The 19,413-nt window shown below is 34.2% G+C and overlaps 1 protein-coding gene across 7 annotated transcripts in view; it reads left to right on the top strand.

Moving 5' to 3' along the window:
* The window catches only part of Fmr1 (FMRP translational regulator 1), a 41,810-nt gene extending 22,715 nt beyond the window's left edge, over positions 1 to 19,095 (top strand). The window contains exons 7-17 of one of the 7 annotated variants that reach the window (XM_042680364.1): positions 46 to 162; positions 2,095 to 2,265; positions 2,346 to 2,424; positions 5,987 to 6,096; positions 7,065 to 7,199; positions 7,755 to 7,814; positions 9,958 to 10,047; positions 12,180 to 12,375; positions 13,861 to 14,043; positions 14,468 to 14,550; positions 16,701 to 19,095. In XM_042680364.1, the coding sequence (XP_042536298.1) occupies positions 46 to 162; positions 2,095 to 2,265; positions 2,346 to 2,424; positions 5,987 to 6,096; positions 7,065 to 7,199; positions 7,755 to 7,814; positions 9,958 to 10,047; positions 12,180 to 12,375; positions 13,861 to 14,043; positions 14,468 to 14,550; positions 16,701 to 16,811 (1,335 nt within the window). In that variant the 3' untranslated portion in view covers positions 16,812 to 19,095. Of the gene's footprint in view, positions 1 to 45; positions 163 to 2,094; positions 2,266 to 2,345; positions 2,425 to 5,986; positions 6,097 to 7,064; positions 7,200 to 7,754; positions 7,815 to 9,957; positions 10,048 to 12,179; positions 12,376 to 13,071; positions 13,636 to 13,860; positions 14,044 to 14,467; positions 14,551 to 16,700 lie in introns of those variants that run through there. The other 6 variants (XM_042680367.1, XM_042680365.1, XM_042680366.1 and 3 more) reach the window with 6 other exon arrangements.
* Positions 19,096 to 19,413: the final 318 nt, after the last annotated feature.

Here is a 19,413-nt window from a genome sequence, read left to right as displayed (position 1 = left end):
ATTTGGAGCAATTTCCTTTGAGACTAATGTTGTTACCTTACCTAGTCCATCAATGAAGTCACCTCAAAGCGAGCACATATGCTGATTGACATGCACTTTCGGAGTCTCCGCACTAAATTATCGCTGATCCTGAGAAATGAAGAGGCCAGTAAGCAACTGGAGGTATGTCACTTTCCCTAGCTCTGTTTGTAAGACTACCTACAAATGACAGTTGTACTTTTTCCAAATTGAATATGGGCAGCTTGTCTTAATTCTTTATAATTTGGAAGATTAAATGTACAAAGCATAATCATATTACAATATTCATGGCTGGTGTTTCAAAATCAAACAGCATTTCATGTCTTTAAGGAACTTCTGGTAAATTCAGTTTTACTATACGTTTTCAAAGCTGCTGTAAATTGAAGCAATGCTTCTTCCATAGAGCATATTATTAGTAAAGTACTGGACAGTAAATATCTAATCATATTCCTTTCACTATGTATGTTTATCTCTGTTTAAAAGGGTATAGAACTTCTTCATTCTAATTGGTTGTCACTCTTTAAAACTCCTGTCTGTCTTCAGATTCCTGCCAGAGGCTATTTCCCTAACTTACTATTTCGTCTCTTAAGGTGCATTTTATCTACTTTTATTAATCCTCCAATAATTTCCATCACCATACATTTATTTTCATTGATAACTATTTAGTACTTCCATCCATTGCCATAGAAACAAAATGGATTTTATTTTAATATACCAACTCAAGTAGATCAGAATTCCTCATCCTTATTCATTTCATTAGGGGGAATATAGCAGTGGAGATAAAGGAGTTCCAAAGTGCATATTGATTGAGAGAAGGTGGTCAAGGCTTCACATAGAGCCCTATTTTTTTGCCACCTTCCACCTTGACATGTGGTTTCTGAACCCTTGGTAGGAAAGAAAAGTTTTTCTTATCGCCATGTAGCTCTGTTTGATTGATTGTTGCTTGTCCTTTCATCTTGTCCTGTGGTCACCATTTTGTGGTTTTTTCAGTGATATTGCCATAACTTTTATCCAGAGTAGCCTCTTTAATTGTGAGTATCATGGAAGTATACTCATATGCATCTTCTTAAACATCTAGTTTTTCTTAAATGCTCTGTTACCATTTGTCAGTAAGTTATCAATGAAAAGAATGAACTAGGCTAATGAACCAGTACTCAAAAAAACATGCTTTCTTGGAAAGTCCTAGGTAGATTGTGTATACTTATTACTATATTTTAAGTGGATTGTGTACTTTTAAAATTAGTTTACATACACTAGGTGAATTCATTTCTTTCAAATTAGCTGTGCTGAATAATGAGAAACTAGTATGCATGCCTATTCTTCACTACTAATAATAAACAGATTCATTTATTCCTATAAGAAATACCCATTTTTCAACATGAGCCACTAATATGTTTGTTTTTCATTAATGGCATGCTAGAAATAAACTTTAAATTTTGATATACTGTTTAAAGAAAGCAATTATCCACAAGTTTGGATATCAATGGAATTTAGTTTTGTCACACTGAATATATTTTGAAGTGTTCATCATACTTGTGGATCCAGATCACAAGGTCTAGCAGACTCTTAACCTCATTGTAGGTCAGTTTTAGTTTTTGACGTACTGTTAGCATTCATTTAACTACCAAGCAACTTTTATGGTTTCTTTGATTAGGTCTGGGGAGAAGAGAAGTCATGATTTCCATAGGGGGATTCTTTTACCTTTTTACTTAAATAATATTTGAGTCTGCCAGACCCAGTGAGCTGGTTTTTATTTGGAAACATTTGATGTGCTTCTAATTAATTATTACATTGTTGATGCCATTGGTTAACTATGGCAGCCTTGCAAATAGGTTTTCAAGTTGGAAAACTGTCAATAGCTCTATTCCTATCAACAGAAATGAATCATATGGCATGGACCTTCACTAACCTAGAAAGTACTTGTGCTATGGGAGATCATTTCTAAAATTAGTTTTCAACTGAAATCAATTTATGGGCCCCTGATATACGGGGTCAAGATAATTTACATGGCTGACCTATATTCAGTTGTCTTAATAGTTAATCAAGCATAGTCATCAGATGTATGTTTCTCTTCAGAGTTCAAGGCAGCTTGCTTCAAGGTTTCATGAACAGTTTATCGTTCGAGAAGATCTGATGGGTCTAGCTATTGGTACTCATGGTGCTAATATCCAGCAAGCTAGAAAAGTACCTGGAGTCACTGCTATTGATCTAGATGAAGACACCTGCACATTTCATATTTATGGAGAGGTAAATATTTTACCAGATAGTTTCTCCCCACAAAAATATCAGTAGCTTAACTTTAGTCTTGAAATTTCTCTTCTTGTTAGGATCAGGATGCAGTAAAAAAGGCTAGAAGCTTTCTTGAATTTGCTGAAGATGTAATACAAGTTCCAAGGAATTTAGTAGGTAAGTCAGAAATAACCATTAACATAGATTACAAAGAAATGAGGGTAAACAAATTTTTATACTAATAAAATCTCATTTTCTTTCATTTAACATAATTTAATGGAAGTGTAAAAGAGAATGTTTTGTAGGTTCATAGTTACTAATGCTTGGAAGAATACATTTTGCCCAGCCTCCTCACCATGTAATTTTTTGTTACTTAAAATGAATATTTTTAAATGAATATTAGGATTCATAATTTGGAATATTTTGGGACTTGATCTTTAAAATGGACTCAAAGTGATAGCATTCATGTGAATTATCTCTGATGAAGATCTGAATGTAGACTTCTTAAATCTAATAAGTTCCAAACTAGAAGTCCAAATATGACTTGAGTACTATTTCATGACCACCATCACAAATATCTGAAGATATATAGAAATTCTTCACCCATACTCACAAACATTGCAGCAATCTTCAGTAGACTATATTAAAACCACATCAAGAGATCAAATAGGATTTTATAAGGTTGAGACTAACTTGAAGATGGAAAAAAAGACTTTCTTGTTTATTTTATATGCATAATTTCAAAGCTACTTGGTTTGCTTTTTAGTCAGCATAGGCTAGGAATATCTTCTAATGTCAGTGAAAAGCACTAGTAATGACTATATGCTGGTGCATGCCTGTTTGTAATCCCAGCATTCAGGAGGTTGAAACAGGTAGATGGGGAATTCAAGGTCAGCCTGAGCTACATAGCAAAAAACCCTGGCTCTAAGCCCATGGTATTTCTTTCTCCTCTGAAAATAACTCAAATATAAAGTACAAGTACAAATGAAATTATGAGAAATTAATACTTCACTTATAGATGACTAAAGAAGATCACTAACATTATTTAAGTGACTTATATGCCAGTTGTATAAAAGAGTCACGTACAGGGTGAATTAATTATCTTAAGGTTTTGAGGTTATAAATAAGATTTTCTTATTTATAAGTTATTAACCACATACATGTAGGTTGAATAAGGAATGTTACTGTAAATTTAGAAATTGAGGCATTCTTAGGAAAACATAGCCAAAAGTGTCTTAAAATTATCATATCGATGGAAATTTAGGTTTCAGTTCCATGAATGTTTATTTTGAAGGTGGTATTATGGTAGGCAGAAGTGCTTGGGCATAGGAGTTCAGTCATACTTCATTATTTGGTAGCTGTGCAACTGTGGACAATTGATAATAGTCTCCCAGAGTAGAATCTTCCCTATTTTTCAAATAAATGTGATAATAGTATCTACCTCTCTGAGAGATGGATATGGGCCGTGCTTTGTGTGTATAAAGTACCTCTTACAGTTCTGGACATTAGTAGGAGACTCAGTAAAATAACTATGTTAGTAGAGCAGGATTGTAGTAAATCGATCTTTGGGTTTTAGAAATACCTGTGATGTAGAATTGGATTGTTACTAAATGGTAAATCTAGATTCCACCTTTGGTCTTACTGGAAAAAGAGGAGCCAAATAAGAGAATTCTTTTGAGGCATGGGAGGGTTGGGTGGGGGGAAGGGAGGATGGGAAGGGGAAACAACGAAGGAGGCTACAATGCTTGATAAGAAAAGTACTCATTATCTTGCCCATGTAATTGTAACCCTTCTGTACAGTATTTTCACAATAAAAAAAATTAAATTAAAAAAAAATTCTTTTGAGGCAGTATCCTGCAACACTGGGATGGTTGGAGATTTTTAGAAAGCCTTTTTATGCAGGTCTTTAGGAGATGTCATAATCAGTATTGCATACGTTTCCTTAAAGTCTCACAATATGACTGATCTCTTTAACATGTACACTGATTTGTCTTTCTTTAAATTTGCTTGTTCTGGGGCTGGGAAGTTGGCTCAGTGATAGAGTGCTTGCCTTGCTTGCATGAGACCCTGGGTTTGATTCTTGAGCACCACATAAGCAGAAAAAGCCAGAAGTGGCGCTGTGCCTCAAGTGGTAGAGCACTAGCTTTGAGCTGAAGACCTGAGGTATAGCACCCAGGCCCAGAGTTCAGGCCCCATGACTGACCAAAAAAAAAAAAATTGCTTGCTCTTCACCACCTTTGACGATGAGTTTAAGTGTTCAGTCAGCTACAATTAATGCAGAATAGTCAATGTACAATCTCAATAGAAATGTACTAAAATCTCACTTTTTTCTTACTTTTCTAGACTATTAAAGTAAGCATTCATCAGTATGTTTATAAATTATAAACAAACTGTGGGAAGGTGTAGATAACTAATCTTACCTATTTCTCCTTTTCATTTAAAGAAGAGCATAAATAATTGGCAAGGTCCTAGGAGTCCTGATTTGATAACATCAGTTCCTTTTTTGTGTGTGCCAGTATTAGTGGTCACACTCATGGCCTGGGAGCTGTCCCTTAGATTTTGTGTGTATGTATATCGGTTGTGGGGCTTGAATTCAGGGCCTGGGTGCCGTACTGGAGCTTTTGCACTCAAGGCTAGAACTCTACCTCTACTTCTGTTGTTCTTCTGGGGTAATTTGGAGATAAGAGTCTCACGGATTTTCTTGCCCTGGCTGGCTTCAAACCATGATCCTTAGATCTTAGACTCCTGAGTAGCTAGGATTACAGGCATGAACCACTGGCACTCGGCTGGCCCTTAATTTTTTTGGAGAAGGCTAGTATGCTACCACTCGAGCCACAATTCTACTTCCAGCTTTTTGGTGGTTTATTAAAGATGAGAATCTCATAGTTTCCTGATCAGGCTGGCTTCAAACTGTGATCCTCAGATCTCTGCCACCTGAGAGGTAGGATTACAGGTGTGAACCACCAGTGTCTGGCTGAATAGCCAGTAAGTGCCCTTACCCATATCCAGGGTATAATAGCTGTGCTCTGCTTGTGAGAGACATGGATTCCTCCATGAGGTAATGTAGCAAGTTTTGGCTTTATAAATTAAGAAAAGAATCAAGTGCTGTTTAGTAGTAGTACTTGAAATCTTTGAAGTTTTAACCAAGTTTGTTGGAGTGCTTTTTTTATATGTAAGTTTTTCATTGTGATTTTGACTTAAAGCATGCTTTCTTAATCTTACACTCTGACTACTCCATCTATTCTGCTCTAATTTGTGACTAATGCACAGAAATAATATTCTGTTGACAAATTAGCCCAAACAGTTTCTATTCTTTTCAAATAGATGAATAGCTGCTTAAGCTTCTTTTGGATACCTGTTTCATATGTGCTCTAAATATATTTACCATAAAGAAATAAGATTTGAATCAAGTATAGATAAGAATTGGAATTGTCAAATGTGCAGGTATATTTACTGTTATCTATCCTCCTTAATTCCTTTTGTAGAACTTCTCAGCATGATAAATACCACAGTACCAGCGAGCCAAAGGATACCCTACCCTCTTAATACACTATAAGCTTTTTCTGCCTTAAAAATTCAACCTTACCAAATCAGGTCACATATACTAATCAAGGGTTTTTGTTTTGAATTTTATTCAGTTCCCTGTGTGTGTATGTATGTGTGTATTGTTATAGTTTAGAGTAATTGAGGTGTTTGAGGGTATGTTTTTAAAATCAAACATGAATTATTCATTTCTTAGGTAAAGTAATAGGAAAAAATGGAAAACTGATTCAGGAAATTGTGGACAAATCAGGAGTTGTGAGGGTGAGGATTGAGGCTGAAAATGAGAAAAATGTCCCTCAAGAAGAGGTATGTTATAGTTCATATATTTCTAGTTTGTCTAATAAAAGTTTCTATTGTTTAATTTGATATATTACTTTAGAAACAGAAATACACATGAGATTAATGGAAAACCTCTTTTTTTCCAGAACTTTGTGCTTATGTATCTGATACGACTTAATACTGTTTGTGGTTTAATAGTAGATTGTATTTATTCTGATGCTATGATTTTGGATTAGTAACTTTAACCTGTGCTCTTAAAATGGACAGTCATAAGCTTGCTAATATTAGTGACAACTTAATGAAATAATGTGTGTGAACGTGTTTTGTTTAAAAAGTACTTTTCAAATGTTAATGTTGCTGACACAGACAAAATTAGAAGACAAGTTAAGCTTTCTGGTTTTCTACTGTTAGTTCTTTTACCTTGAGAATTACATTACATGTATGTTTATTCTCTGTACTTTAAATTTTTTTCTGACTAATATACATCACTTTCCCCAATGTTCTCATTTTATAATCTGAACTTTTACTTTCCTATTATATTTTATGGTAGCTACCCTTGCAGTACTTGTATACCTTCTGTGCAATACTATTCTTAAGCTACTGTCCCTCCAAAATGTAATTTTTGTATATTGTTTAGTCTTTTGTGTAAGGTGTTTTTATTTGAAATTAAACCCTTGGCTTTTATTGCATAATGTTTGGATTCAGTAGTTTATATGCAATACTGTGTATAATGATCATGGAGGAAGAGTTGAGTTTTCTAATATGTTTATATATTATTATTTAAGTATTAAATGGTATGTTTACTAGAAATAATTGATGAAATAATGGAGTTGTTAAATTGGTGCTTTCTATTTGAGGGTCAGGGACATTGCTGGGGTTTGAACTTAGTATTTTGTACTTCATAGACTGTGTACTGCTTAAGCTAACATAGCTGCAGCCCAAAATTGGTCCTTTTGAAAACTTCTGTTTTGTGTTCTTTGATTTTTTTTATCCAGGAAATAATGCCACCAAATTCCCTACCTTCCAATAATTCAAGGGTTGGACCTAATTCCTCTGAAGAAAAAAAACATTTAGATTTAAAGGAAAATAGTGCCCATTTTTCTCAGCCTAATAGCACAAAAGTACAGAGGGTAAGACTGTTTTTAACTTTGAATTACACTAAAATTTCTTCAACTCAGATCTAACAGTTGGTATTTTGAGTCTCTTTCTGATTAGACTGGTAGGCTACTCATATTATTTACAGATCTGATTGGCAGCTTATAAGATCTTAGAAACCAAAGTTATGCATACTTTTCCTCATGTATACAAGGCAAGCACTCTACCACTGAGCCACCTTCCCAGCCCATACTTTTCAATTTGTTCACAGTGATAAATCTTTAAAATAATGGATTCCCTGTTCCTGCTGAAGGTAGATATTTTTTATGCTGCATTTTCTTAAATTTTGTAGGTACTGTAGGTCAAAATATACTTTCTGCTAGATACATTAATTAGTCAAAATTCCATTATTTTGTATAATTAGTGTACACATAATAAAAGAAAAACATTTTTAGAAACTAGTTTTCACTATTTAACCTAGCAATTTAGAAATGGGTTTAGAAGCCCTACAAAGAAAGTCCTGTGTTCAGGCTTCAGTGTATCATTTGTTACAGTTAAGGACATCACTTGCATTCCTTATACTGTTTTAGGTGGTAGTGGTTTCATCAGTTGTAGCAGGGGAATCCCAGAAACCTGAACTCAAGGCTTGGCAATCAGGAAAAGATTCCTTGAAAAATACATTAAGTTCATATTTCCATGTTTAGTCCCCTTGTTAAGAAAGACTGCAAATAAGCATCTTGGAACATTATCATATTCTTATTCTTTTAGACATACATGATAAATCTCACTGTGAGTTTATTTTACCTGGAGCACTCTTTCTCCCTCATTTGCCTCTTCATTTTGACCTTACTCCTTGTGAAACTTTGACTATATATTTGCCAGTTTCCCTCCCCTCTCACTACTCCACTCTTTGCACACCCTCAGTATGACACTTTTATTAGAGGGTCCTCTCCCTGGTCTGTGAAAACTATATGAGAAAGATGTATGACTCAGGGGAGATTAAAACCAAAAATGCTGTTTTACAGAGCACTGTATCTGCAAATAAATTGGGTGATCTGAGCTGGGCAGCTCAGCTCTTATCCCAGAATAAGGAATCACTTTTCTAGTGTATGAATTGAAAGCAACATTCTCTTTTCTCCTTTCTTCGTTGGAATTGATTCAGGTCTTCTGACAAGATGCTTAAATTACTCCACCAGTTCAGACATGCTCTAAGAGAAAATGTCTTTAAATGATTTTCTGCAAAGTCAGGTTAGCTGAATTTGAAACATTGGCTTTGAAAGCATAGTTTGGTAATTATTTGGAGAAGTGTAACATTCTGTCATATTATATTTCGTGAAATAATATGGGCTAACAGCTTCATAACAAAGTTAGTTGGGGAAGAAACACAATAGCCAAAATAGTATTTTCAGATGAGATTTTATTTATAGGCTTCATTATTTTGATACTTTATGTATTGGTGCAGAAAAAAAATCCATATGAAGTCTATGGGTTTTCAGTGGCACCTGATTCTTCAGATTGTCCTTAGTAATAGGAGGCAATGCCTCACCTACTAGATGAAGGTCAGTATTTAGTACTTTGTAATTGTTCATGTAATTGATCAGTTTCCTTCTCTATCTGCACCTATGTTCATGTATACGGAAAAACTAAAGCTTGTGCCAGCCATTAATTGTAAGCAACAAAAGCAGCCCGATGGTAGCAACACCTACCAAGTGGATAATCTGTGTGAGAAAGATACTTGGCTCAAGGGACAGTTTCTTGGCTCCACACTCTTTTTAACTTTGCCTAATGGTTGTAATGTATCCATATCAAAGCTACCATAATAGCTTGTATTAGTTGGTGATTATCAATAACCATGCATATTTCTCCAGTAGCAAATAGTGGACTATTCTTGATTTTAACTGTCAGAATTACCTGTCAGAATTTTTTTTTCCTTTCATTTATACTGATGGGCTAAAAGTGTGCGGGTTTGTACATTATCTCATTTAAAATCTGTGCTTTAATATATTAAAGTGGTATGCATAGAAAATAAAACATTTTTTAGAAAAGATTGAATGTGTTATTAGAATTTGTATAATCTGGCTAAACTTTATGCTCATGGAAATACCTAACTTTTTGTCATGCAAATTACCTACTACATTTTTATTCATACAAATTTTTTGTTGAACAATTTTTTATACTGTATTAACTTTTCTATCCCCCATATGTTGTTTTGAATTATTTTTCTAAAGATTCTGATTTAGGTAAAACTTGGAGTAAATGCATTGGAATATTTTCAAGTATTCATTTTGTTTATGCATCTCATGGTAAATCTTGTATGACTTTAATATTTTTTGTGATTTTTGACATTTAATGGTACTCTTTAAACTGGAATGTGATTAGCTGGGCACCTTAGTGGCTTATGCCTATAATCCTAACTACTCAAGTGGCTGAAATCTGTGGATTGTGGTTTAAAGCCAGCAGGAAAGTTCATTAGACTCTAAATCTCTAAATGACCACTTAGAAAACTGGAAATGGAACAGTGGCTCAAGTGGTAGAATACAGCAGATAAAGCCAACGAACAGCACATAGTCCCCTAATTCACATCCAGGACTGGCACCAAAAAAATTATTTGTGTTGTTTTGACCTCTCCTTATTCATATTAGAATATACCAACTACTTGTTTTTTTCCTTATATTTTCAAGAAACATTTGTACACCTATTGTTCACTAGACTGTACTAGGGATTTAATCATTATTTGTTTTGTCAAATTAATCATCACAAATATTTTTGGCCTCATTGTTGCAATTTCTTTTTCAGGGCATGGTACCATTTGTTTTTGTGGGAACAAAAGACAGCATCGCTAATGCTACTGTCCTTTTGGATTATCATCTGAACTACTTAAAGGTGAGAACATGACTTTCTAATTCATTTGCGCTAAAATATAAAAACTGAATTTTCATTAATTATTGTTCATTATAGTCAGTGCATAACAATGTATAACCCTGTAAATGGTCATAGAAAAAATAGTTTATTCAGCTTATATCCCTCCTGAAAACAAAACTTTTTCATTATACATTTGAGGACTAGTAAATTCTCAATAAATTCCTATGTTTCCACTAACTCATCATTAAATACTTATATTCAATTTGGTTAATCCTGTACGTAGCCCCCTTGATTATTTCTAGCTTTTGTAGACTTTATGTGTAGGCTAAATTTTGTGTTCATAACACTTGCCTTTGTTGTCCCTTTTATGTTACTTAGCAGGGCACTTCTAGCATTCCATGAAGTATTCTGATTCAGTGTTTGCCCTTCATATTTTTTCTATACTCTGTGATTCAAAAAAAAAAATTGTTTTCGTCAGTGAGTGCTTGTATGATTTTGCCTCCTGTAGCTTGCAAGCTGGGATGTAAGAACAAGGAGGTTGTAAGATGTGGAAAGAGTACAATCTAGATTGCAATAATAAACTGCAGTAATACTTCTATCACTAGGTATGTGACCTTAGGCAAGTCACTTTATAGACTAGATTCTTTTTGAAATTTCCTTTGGCCAAAACGTCCTGTAAATTTTAATAAAATAGAATCTTACTGTTTAATTTTTGTTATTTGCTTCTTTGTATTTATATCTATTAAAACTGCAGTGTAGCTGTTACTGAGTACTTTAAACAGCAATCTGACTTTGTTTGGTTTATATAACAATTATATTCTTTTGCTGGCTTAAATAAAGATAAATTATTCTAATTATATGTAAATAAGAGTGAAAGGAAGAAAAAATTGTAATAGTTGGCTAATTCATTTATACTTCATAGTGGTAAGTTAATTAAAAGTGGCAAGGTTTCATCCAGCAAAGTTTGCATGGATATGATATTTGGTTTATTTTTATTTGACAGTGTGTTTCATGTGTAATACGTTGCAAGCATTTTTCTTTATAGTCTTAGCTTAAGTAATTACAGAGACCTTAGCAGTTAAGGTTACATTGTGTCACATCTCTTGTTCTCTTAGATCTTTTGCTTTCTTCTTCGCTGTTGAATATTTTATTTGGCTATCACCAGCTGTTTTATTGACATTCTTTCCATCACTAGATCTTCCCTTGCATCTCTAACCAAACGTGGTTACTTTGCCCTAGTAGAAGTATTCCGTTGTGTTTTACAAAACCTTTGTACCCATTCCATGAAATATTAATCTATTGTTTTCCAGATGCTATATGTTCCAAAATTTTAGAAACCTAAGTTTTAAGGGTCTTCTCCAATAACTTTTCATTTAGATAGTCTCTGTGATAACCTCTTTGTCTGGGACATCAACTAACTATAGTTACAGATCTGTTTCTCCGTAGCTAGAAAATGAGGTGTTTATGGATAGATTGGAAAGACGAGTTATAAAAATGTGTCATCTGGATTTTACAGAACCTAGTTTATTGGAAGCACTCTGTATAAGGAAGGGTCTGTTAGTAGAACCTGGAGTATCTTTTGTTTAAGTGAATATACTTGTGTTATCCAAGTTTTAGGTTTTGAAAGGTTTCCAAGTTATGATGCAAGACATAGTTATTTTGATTAGCTTCTAAATAGTTGTTATTCCTCTTCATATAAAGGATATATTCAATTTGTGGAAACTACTTTTCCTTAATCATACAATCACATCCAAAGATGGTCCAGTCTCAGTACTTTGTGAATTAAGATATTCACTGGCAGATCCATTTCTATTAAGATAATTTGCAATATGTGATTTTTTGACAGTTGATTAAACCTTAAATGTCATTTATCTGTATTTATACATTTTGGTATTGTTTTATTGAGTATCCTGTCACTAAGAAATCCCCAAACTAGCATATCTTTAATTTTGAACAATAATAACTAGTATCTATAGTAATTTTCTTTTTAAGGAGACCATTCAATGTCCTGATAATGCTGTTAACAGTGTTTACTGTAAATTTAGAGCTGAAATTGAAATATTTCCAGTATACTTTTTTATCTGATAAAAAGGAGAAGCATATTAAGTAAAATGTCAAATTATTTTTACTGTTATCTTGTATATTTTAAATAGGAAGTAGACCAGTTGCGTTTGGAGAGATTACAAATTGATGAGCAGTTGCGACAGATTGGAGCTAGTTCTAGACCACCACCAAATCGTACAGATAAGGAAAAAGGCTATGTGACTGATGATGGTCAAGGAATGGGTCGAGGTAGTAGACCTTACAGAAATAGGGGGCACGGCAGACGCGGTCCTGGATATACTTCAGGTACAAACTAAGCATTTTACTCAGTAACTTTTATGTGTTCCTAGATTCAATAGCTGCTAATCTCTGATACTCATTAAACCTCCATGATAACAATTTCTCACAACATGGTTTCCAACTGCCAATGGGTCATATTGTGATTCAAGAAACATATAGTGTAAAAACCTGATAATGGCACACACAGTTTTCAGGGAAGTTGTGAGTTCTATCCATGATCTGATTTGGAGATACATCTGTGTAAACCCTGGTGTATTGTTGACCTAAGACCTCCCCTGATTTTATTACTGTATAGCCAGAACTTTGCATCTGTGTACTGTGGCTCATTTTTTTTTGTCAGACAAGTGCTGGTCATACTTGCTGGATGGACTGTATTAATCAGGGGTCTACATTTTTAGAGGCATGGCCAGAGTCAGCCCTAGGCACAGTCTAGAAGTAGGCAAAGTTTTTCTTTGCCTTCCCAGATCTTCTGTCCATGCTTCTTCTCTCACAATACCTTTCATTGAACCCAGTCCCAACTACCAGTGCCTACTGTCTTTTTGCTCAACTGTGTATCTACTATGTAACTTGCTAATGATGATGGTATAAGGTATAATCCATCTCACAAATATTTGCATTTCAAAAAGGAACTCTTTAAGATGGAAAAGCCTTCAAGATCCACAGGAATGAAGCTATAATGGTGAAGCTATAATTGGTCATTAGCTCCAACAGAGGAAGAGAGAGAGGTAGTAGAGTTGATATACTGGAGTGGGGAAAGACACATGCTCCTAAGGCCAACCTTGAACCTAACCCCTAACCCCTCTCCCAAAAATTCTGTTCTTTTACCAAGAAAGTTCCACCTTACTGTGGAGTTCTTTTCCTCAACTCCCATCCCCTATGTCTTTAATCCATTCAGGCATAATGAGTTTTTGTAGCAGTCTTTTATTAAATTATGAATTATTCCACTGGGAGTGGGAGGGAAGGTTGTGAACCATGCATCAGTCAAGTATATTCCCCTTCACTGGGGATAATTTGATAGAGACCCTTCCCTCAGGCAGATGCCATGGTGGCCTTCTTGCCACCTGTTCACAAGTGATCAAAATGAGTACATTCCCTTCCAACCCCGGGTGAAATCTTGTTAAAAAGCTCTCTTTATAGAAGTTTTGTGTATCAAAAGTTTGCATTTAATTCTTGTAGACAACTTTTTCTCCAGAGAGCACAGATGTTTAAAAGAACACAGCTGTTCAAAGATGTGGCACATTCAGGTTTGAATTTAGGTAGCTCATAACATATCATTTAAAAAAGTGTTTATGACCAGAATAGTCTCAAATATTACAAAACCCTTCACTTTAAACTTGAAATTACTTGTTTTACTAAATAGAACATAGTAGTTTCTGATGGGCTTCATAATGGGAAGAGTATTGGATTACCCCTGAAACTTCGTCTCTGGAAGCTTCTGTTAACCTTTTTTTTTAAGTCAGACAATGGTATATAACTTTTAACTCTCGATAGGAACTAATTCTGAAGCATCAAATGCTTCTGAAACAGAATCTGACCACAGAGACGAACTCAGTGATTGGTCATTAGCTCCAACAGAGGAAGAGAGGGAGAGCTTCCTGCGCAGAGGAGACGGACGGCGGCGTGGAGGGGGAGGAAGAGGACAAGGAGGAAGAGGACGAGGAGGAGGCTTCAAAGGTATAATGATTTTCATTATTGAAAAATTTAAGCAATTTTTTTACAACTGTATGAAGTCCCATGAAAGAAATGCCTGGCAACGGAATTATGTGTTATCCTGTTTTCTGCTGATTGAGGTTGGAAGGAATTAGCCTTTGATTTATGTAGTAACAGTATTAGCTTTCTTGTGGTTTATATAGAATGTAACTAAAGATTGGTGACTAGTTCATCTTATTTGAGGATTCTAATCAGTATCTGATGGTTAATCCAGACTGACTGAATATTTTTCCATTTCTTGATAGAATGATGGATACGAACTATAATGTAATACTGGAATCAGTAGGCTACTGATTACATTTTAGTTTCTATGCTTGATCAACCTGGTAGATGTAAGAATACGGAATTTCCATTAAGCCTAATTGTTGAACATTTTAAAAATATGTAGGCAACGACGATCACTCCCGAACTGATAATCGTCCGCGTAATCCAAGAGAGGCTAAAGGAAGAACAGCTGATGGATCCCTTCAGGTAAAACTTAATGTGCTTTCTTATATCTAAATTGCTTTAACATGGCAACTTGAGATTTATGAGTTTATCTTTATTTTTAAGCATATTGGTAAATTTGACATAGACAAAATGTTTTTCCTTCAGCATCACAGTTGTGGGTCATTGTGGCCCTTAGGGATAAGAATACAATTATTGGATTTCTCTAGAGAATATGCAGTATTTATAAAGATTTCAGTGGCCATACTATAATTGAAATACCACATTGTTGGGCTGCAATTAATTCCCCCAAGAAAAGAAATATTCTGAAATACACTAAGAGACTTGAGTAAGTCCTCTAGGTCCTTTCTACTTCGAATTGTAGTGATAGGAGAATGGAAAAGTAGTTATGTCTCTCACAACAAATACTCACAAGTTTGTGATGTTCAACTGGTCTCCATACCCAGTCAGTCAGCTGTTTATTACAGACAGTGTGTGCTCTGAGGATCCCTTCTCAAGTGGCTTTTGACAGTGCTGAACTCATTGTTAAGTAATTTAAAATTGCTCTGTGAGCTCATCCAGGCAACTTTACTAAGTGCATCGTGTATATTTTATCTCACCTAATCTTATGGCAGCCCACTTAAGTAATTTAATTTCCATGTTATAGGTGAATAGACTGAAGCTGCAGTCATTTGCCCACACACTCATAGCTAGCATATGGTGGAGTGATATTCAAACCCTGGTGTCTAATTCTCTTCTAACCTCTACCCATGTTCTCTTCTACTTCCTTGGTAACTTTTAGCTCTTAATTCTTTTAACCAGAGTAGCTAAGAGATCCTTTCTGAATGGGGCTTGGTTTGGAAGTAGCTCTGATTCAGGCCCCACGACCAGACCCCCCCCCCCCCCAAAAAAAAAAAACAAAAAAACAAAAAAACAAGGGCTGGGAAGGTGGCTCATGGAAGTAGCCCTGATATTAATGAGAAAAAGATTTTTTTAAGACAAAAGATAAGTTATAGAATATTCTTCAAAATTTATAGCAGCTCTCAGTATTAACTTTTGGCAGTATCTTAAGGGCTGAAAAGGAGTTAGACCAAAATGAAAATATTGGCAATGTGTATCACGTAAAACAAATAAAGTATTTCTGTACCAGTTTTGAAATCTCAGTGACATAATACCAGGAATTTGGCAGAATGACCACAATGATATTTGTTAGAATAGTGAATGAAAATACTATGTTTATCTTGAAAATATGAACATAGAAATTAACATATTGCTGAATCCTTGACAGCAAGATTTTGAAACATACCTGAAGCAAATCCATATTTTTAATTATTACACTCTTAGGTCCATTGGTCAGTATCTTCCTTACAGAATTCTGTTAATAGTGTGACCATAGGTGCTTAAAATATGTTAAGTAACACTTAGAATATTCTTTGTTTAAATTACAATAATCCTTAGGCTTTCTTAGGGTTCTAGCTCATCTACAAATTATTGACTGCCAATTTTGCCATGCCATCTTTTCTCCAGGCTTTTAAGTTATAGGCTCATCTTAAATACCTTATTGAAGTACAAGCTACTGGAATGCAAAATTAGTTATGCCTATGATAAATATGAAGGTGTAAAATGAAGGCAAACTCATAGATGAGTTTGAGTCTTCATCCAGGTAAAGCCAAAATATTTTGTGTGTCTCCTCTTGTATCTAGAGATAGTTTTAAAAAATGAATAAATCACTGTTTTTAAAGAACAGTGTTAGCTGAGATAGTGTTACATATATACATATTATTTATATAAGTATGTATAAGTATGTATTGCATATATGTAAATAGCTACACACATGTATATACATGCTATAAAGCCTATATAGTTACCTATGAAAGTAATTCATTTTAACTGTTTATTTTTCACTCTTATTCTGCTTAAAAGACACTGTAGGATTGCCAGGTTTTCTCTAACTTTGAATGCAGTAAGATGACCAATGTGTTTCAGTTCAAAAAGTCTTAAACTTGTAAACCAAATACAGAGCCTATATTACCTCAATTTCCTCCATTCTATTCTCAATTCCATTTCTCCTTTTTTTATGCAAAGGATACATGACAAGCTTGTATTTCTTCTCAGGCCATTTACCATTTACATGTAAGATCTGGTGTGATCAGATTTGAATGCAATAATGAGTATCCATATTAAAACATTTACAGAATGCCTCCAGTGAAGGTAATCGGCTGCGCCCGGGTAAAGATCGAAACCAGAAGAAGGACAAGCCCGACAGTGTGGATGGTCAGCAACCACTAGTGAATGGAGTACCCTAAACTGCATAATTCTGAAGTTATATTTCCTATACCATTTCCGTAATTCTTATTCCATATTAGAAAACTTTGTTAGGCCAAAGACAAATAGTAGGCAAGATGGCACAGGGCATGAAATGAACACAAATTCTGCTAAGAAGTTATTTTTTGATATTGGCCATAAGCAACAATCTCTCAAACTTGCACAAAATGATGAAATTAAAGCATTGCTTTTAAGTATACTTAGTACTTCAGGGCAGGATTTTAATTATACTTTTCAAAGTACTGAGCAGTGATGTCCTTTATTCATTTGGACCATTTTTCCTGCATTGGGTAATAACTCATCAGGATGTTTTAGTTTTTCTCAAAAAATAGCATTTATAGGAATCATACTAGACTTCTGTTTTCAATCTCATATAGAAGTCTCCATGAAATGCGTGTCATTTCATGTCCTGTGTCAGTTTATGTTTTGGTCCACTTTTCCATTATTTTAGTGGACCCTGAAATGTGTGTGATGTGACATTTGTCATTTTCATTAGCAAAAAAAAAGTTGTATGATCTGTGCCTTTTTTATATCTTGGCAGGTAGGAATATTATATTTGGATGCAGAGTTCAGGGAAGATAAGTTGGAAACACTAAATGTTAAAGATGTAGCAAACCCTGTCGAACATTAGAACTTTATAGAATGCATGCTCTCCATATTTTTTTCCTTACATAAACATCAGGTTAGGCAGTAAAGAATAGGACTTGTTTTTCTGTTTATGTTTTGTTGCACTGAAGTTTGACAAATAGTGTTACTGAAAGGGATGTGAAATTTTTCTGTATAGACAGGAGAAGAAATAACTCTTTTCATTTGAGAGAGGCTAACATGTCTTCAGCTAGGAACAAATCTTCCTGGTTGAAAGTTAGTGGGATATGCCTGCTCTTTGGCCTGATGACCAATTTTAACTTAGAACCTTTTTTATTTTGTCCTCCCCAAATTTTGTGAAGTTTTTCCTAGTTTAAAATCAAGCTTATTTTGGGGAGATAGGAAAGTTGTTTTCATGTATACATAATAACCCTGTGAAGTACAGGTACTTTGTCTAAGAAACATTGGAAGCAGGTTAAATGTTTTGTTAACTTTTAAATATAAAGTCTAATGTATACGCAGAATTGAAAAGCATACTAGGCTCAATTAACAGTAATACTTTTTTTCCCCTATTTTTTAGTTTTGATGTGATTTTGATTTTGGTTTTGAGCTTTTTTTTTAATGAAAAAAAAATTACTGAGGAAAAATATGTGAAAGACCTTCACTCCTAAGATGTTATATTTTTCTTAAAAAATAACTCCATGTAGGGGTACCACCGAATCTGTACAGAGCCGTACAAACTGAAGTTCGGTATTTTGTGAGTTTGTTTTTTTTTTTTTTCATTTTCATTTTACAGTTACTTTTCCTTGCATACAAATAGGCATATAAAAAGGCAACAAACTGCACATGATTTCACAAATATTAAAAAGTCATTTAAAAAGTATTGCCAAACATTAATGTTGATTTCTAGTTATTTATTCTGGGAATGTATAGTATTTGAAAACAGAAATTGGTACCTTGCACACAGCATCATCTGTAAGCTGTTCGGTTTTAAAATACTGTAGATAATTAACCAAGGTAGAATGACCTTGTAATGTAACTGCTCTTGGGCAATATTCTCTGTACATACTAGCGACAACAGATTGGATTTTATGTTGACATTTGTTTGGTTATAGTGCAATATATTTTGTATGCAAGCAGTTTTAATAAAGTTTGATCTTCCTCTGCTAAATTGATGTTGATGCAATCCTTACAATGATTGCTTTTTAAATTTTAAGATAGGAAAAGAAGAAATCTCTGAGTTGCATTCTGTTACAAAATGTAACTGTTACCATTGGAAATTTCACATATAGGAAGTTAGCCGTTAATCTACCAACATTATCTACCAACTTTCGAGAACTTAATTTTGTTTAATAATAAAGTGAAAAAACCAACAATGTGGTACAAAACTACAGTGTACCATTACAATATGCACTAAGTCTCTTTTTTACAAAGGCTGGATTCAGCAAGGCGCTAACTTGCTTAAATGTGAATTACTAACTTCTAAAACTGTAATTTGATTCACATGTTTTCAAATGGAGTTGGAGTTGATTCATATTACAATATTTGTGTGCAAATGTGTATGTTTTTCAGTTCAAAGTCATGATGTTTTTAAAATCTTATTAAAGTTTCAAAAATCTGAAGATTGTTTATCTAGATGTAAATTTTTATTAAAAAGTTGCACTTATGAAAACACAAAAACTTAGTCTGACACGTTTACTCCCGGTTTTGAATTTCTATAATGACAAAAATGATATATATGTGGGGGATGATATTTGTCATGCAAAGCAAATATGAGGTTACAAATGGATTAAAAGGCAAGTGAACACATTTGAAAATTCTCTGTATTCTAAGAAAATGTCAGTCCATAGGATGCCACTAAACCGAAACTGTATTAAACAGAATATTACTGGACATGGTTGTGCACACCAATCCCAATTTTTTGGGAAGGGGAGGCAGAAGGATCAGAAATTCCTTAAGTTCAAGGAACTTGTGAACTTGTGATGTCCACCTCTCAGT

Source organism: Dipodomys spectabilis, unplaced genomic scaffold (genome assembly GCF_019054845.1).
Source record: "Dipodomys spectabilis isolate Male_0828 unplaced genomic scaffold, ASM1905484v1 ptg000060l, whole genome shotgun sequence".
NCBI classification, from domain to species: domain Eukaryota; kingdom Metazoa; phylum Chordata; class Mammalia; order Rodentia; family Heteromyidae; genus Dipodomys; species Dipodomys spectabilis.
This window is presented reverse-complemented; position numbering and strand designations above follow the sequence as displayed.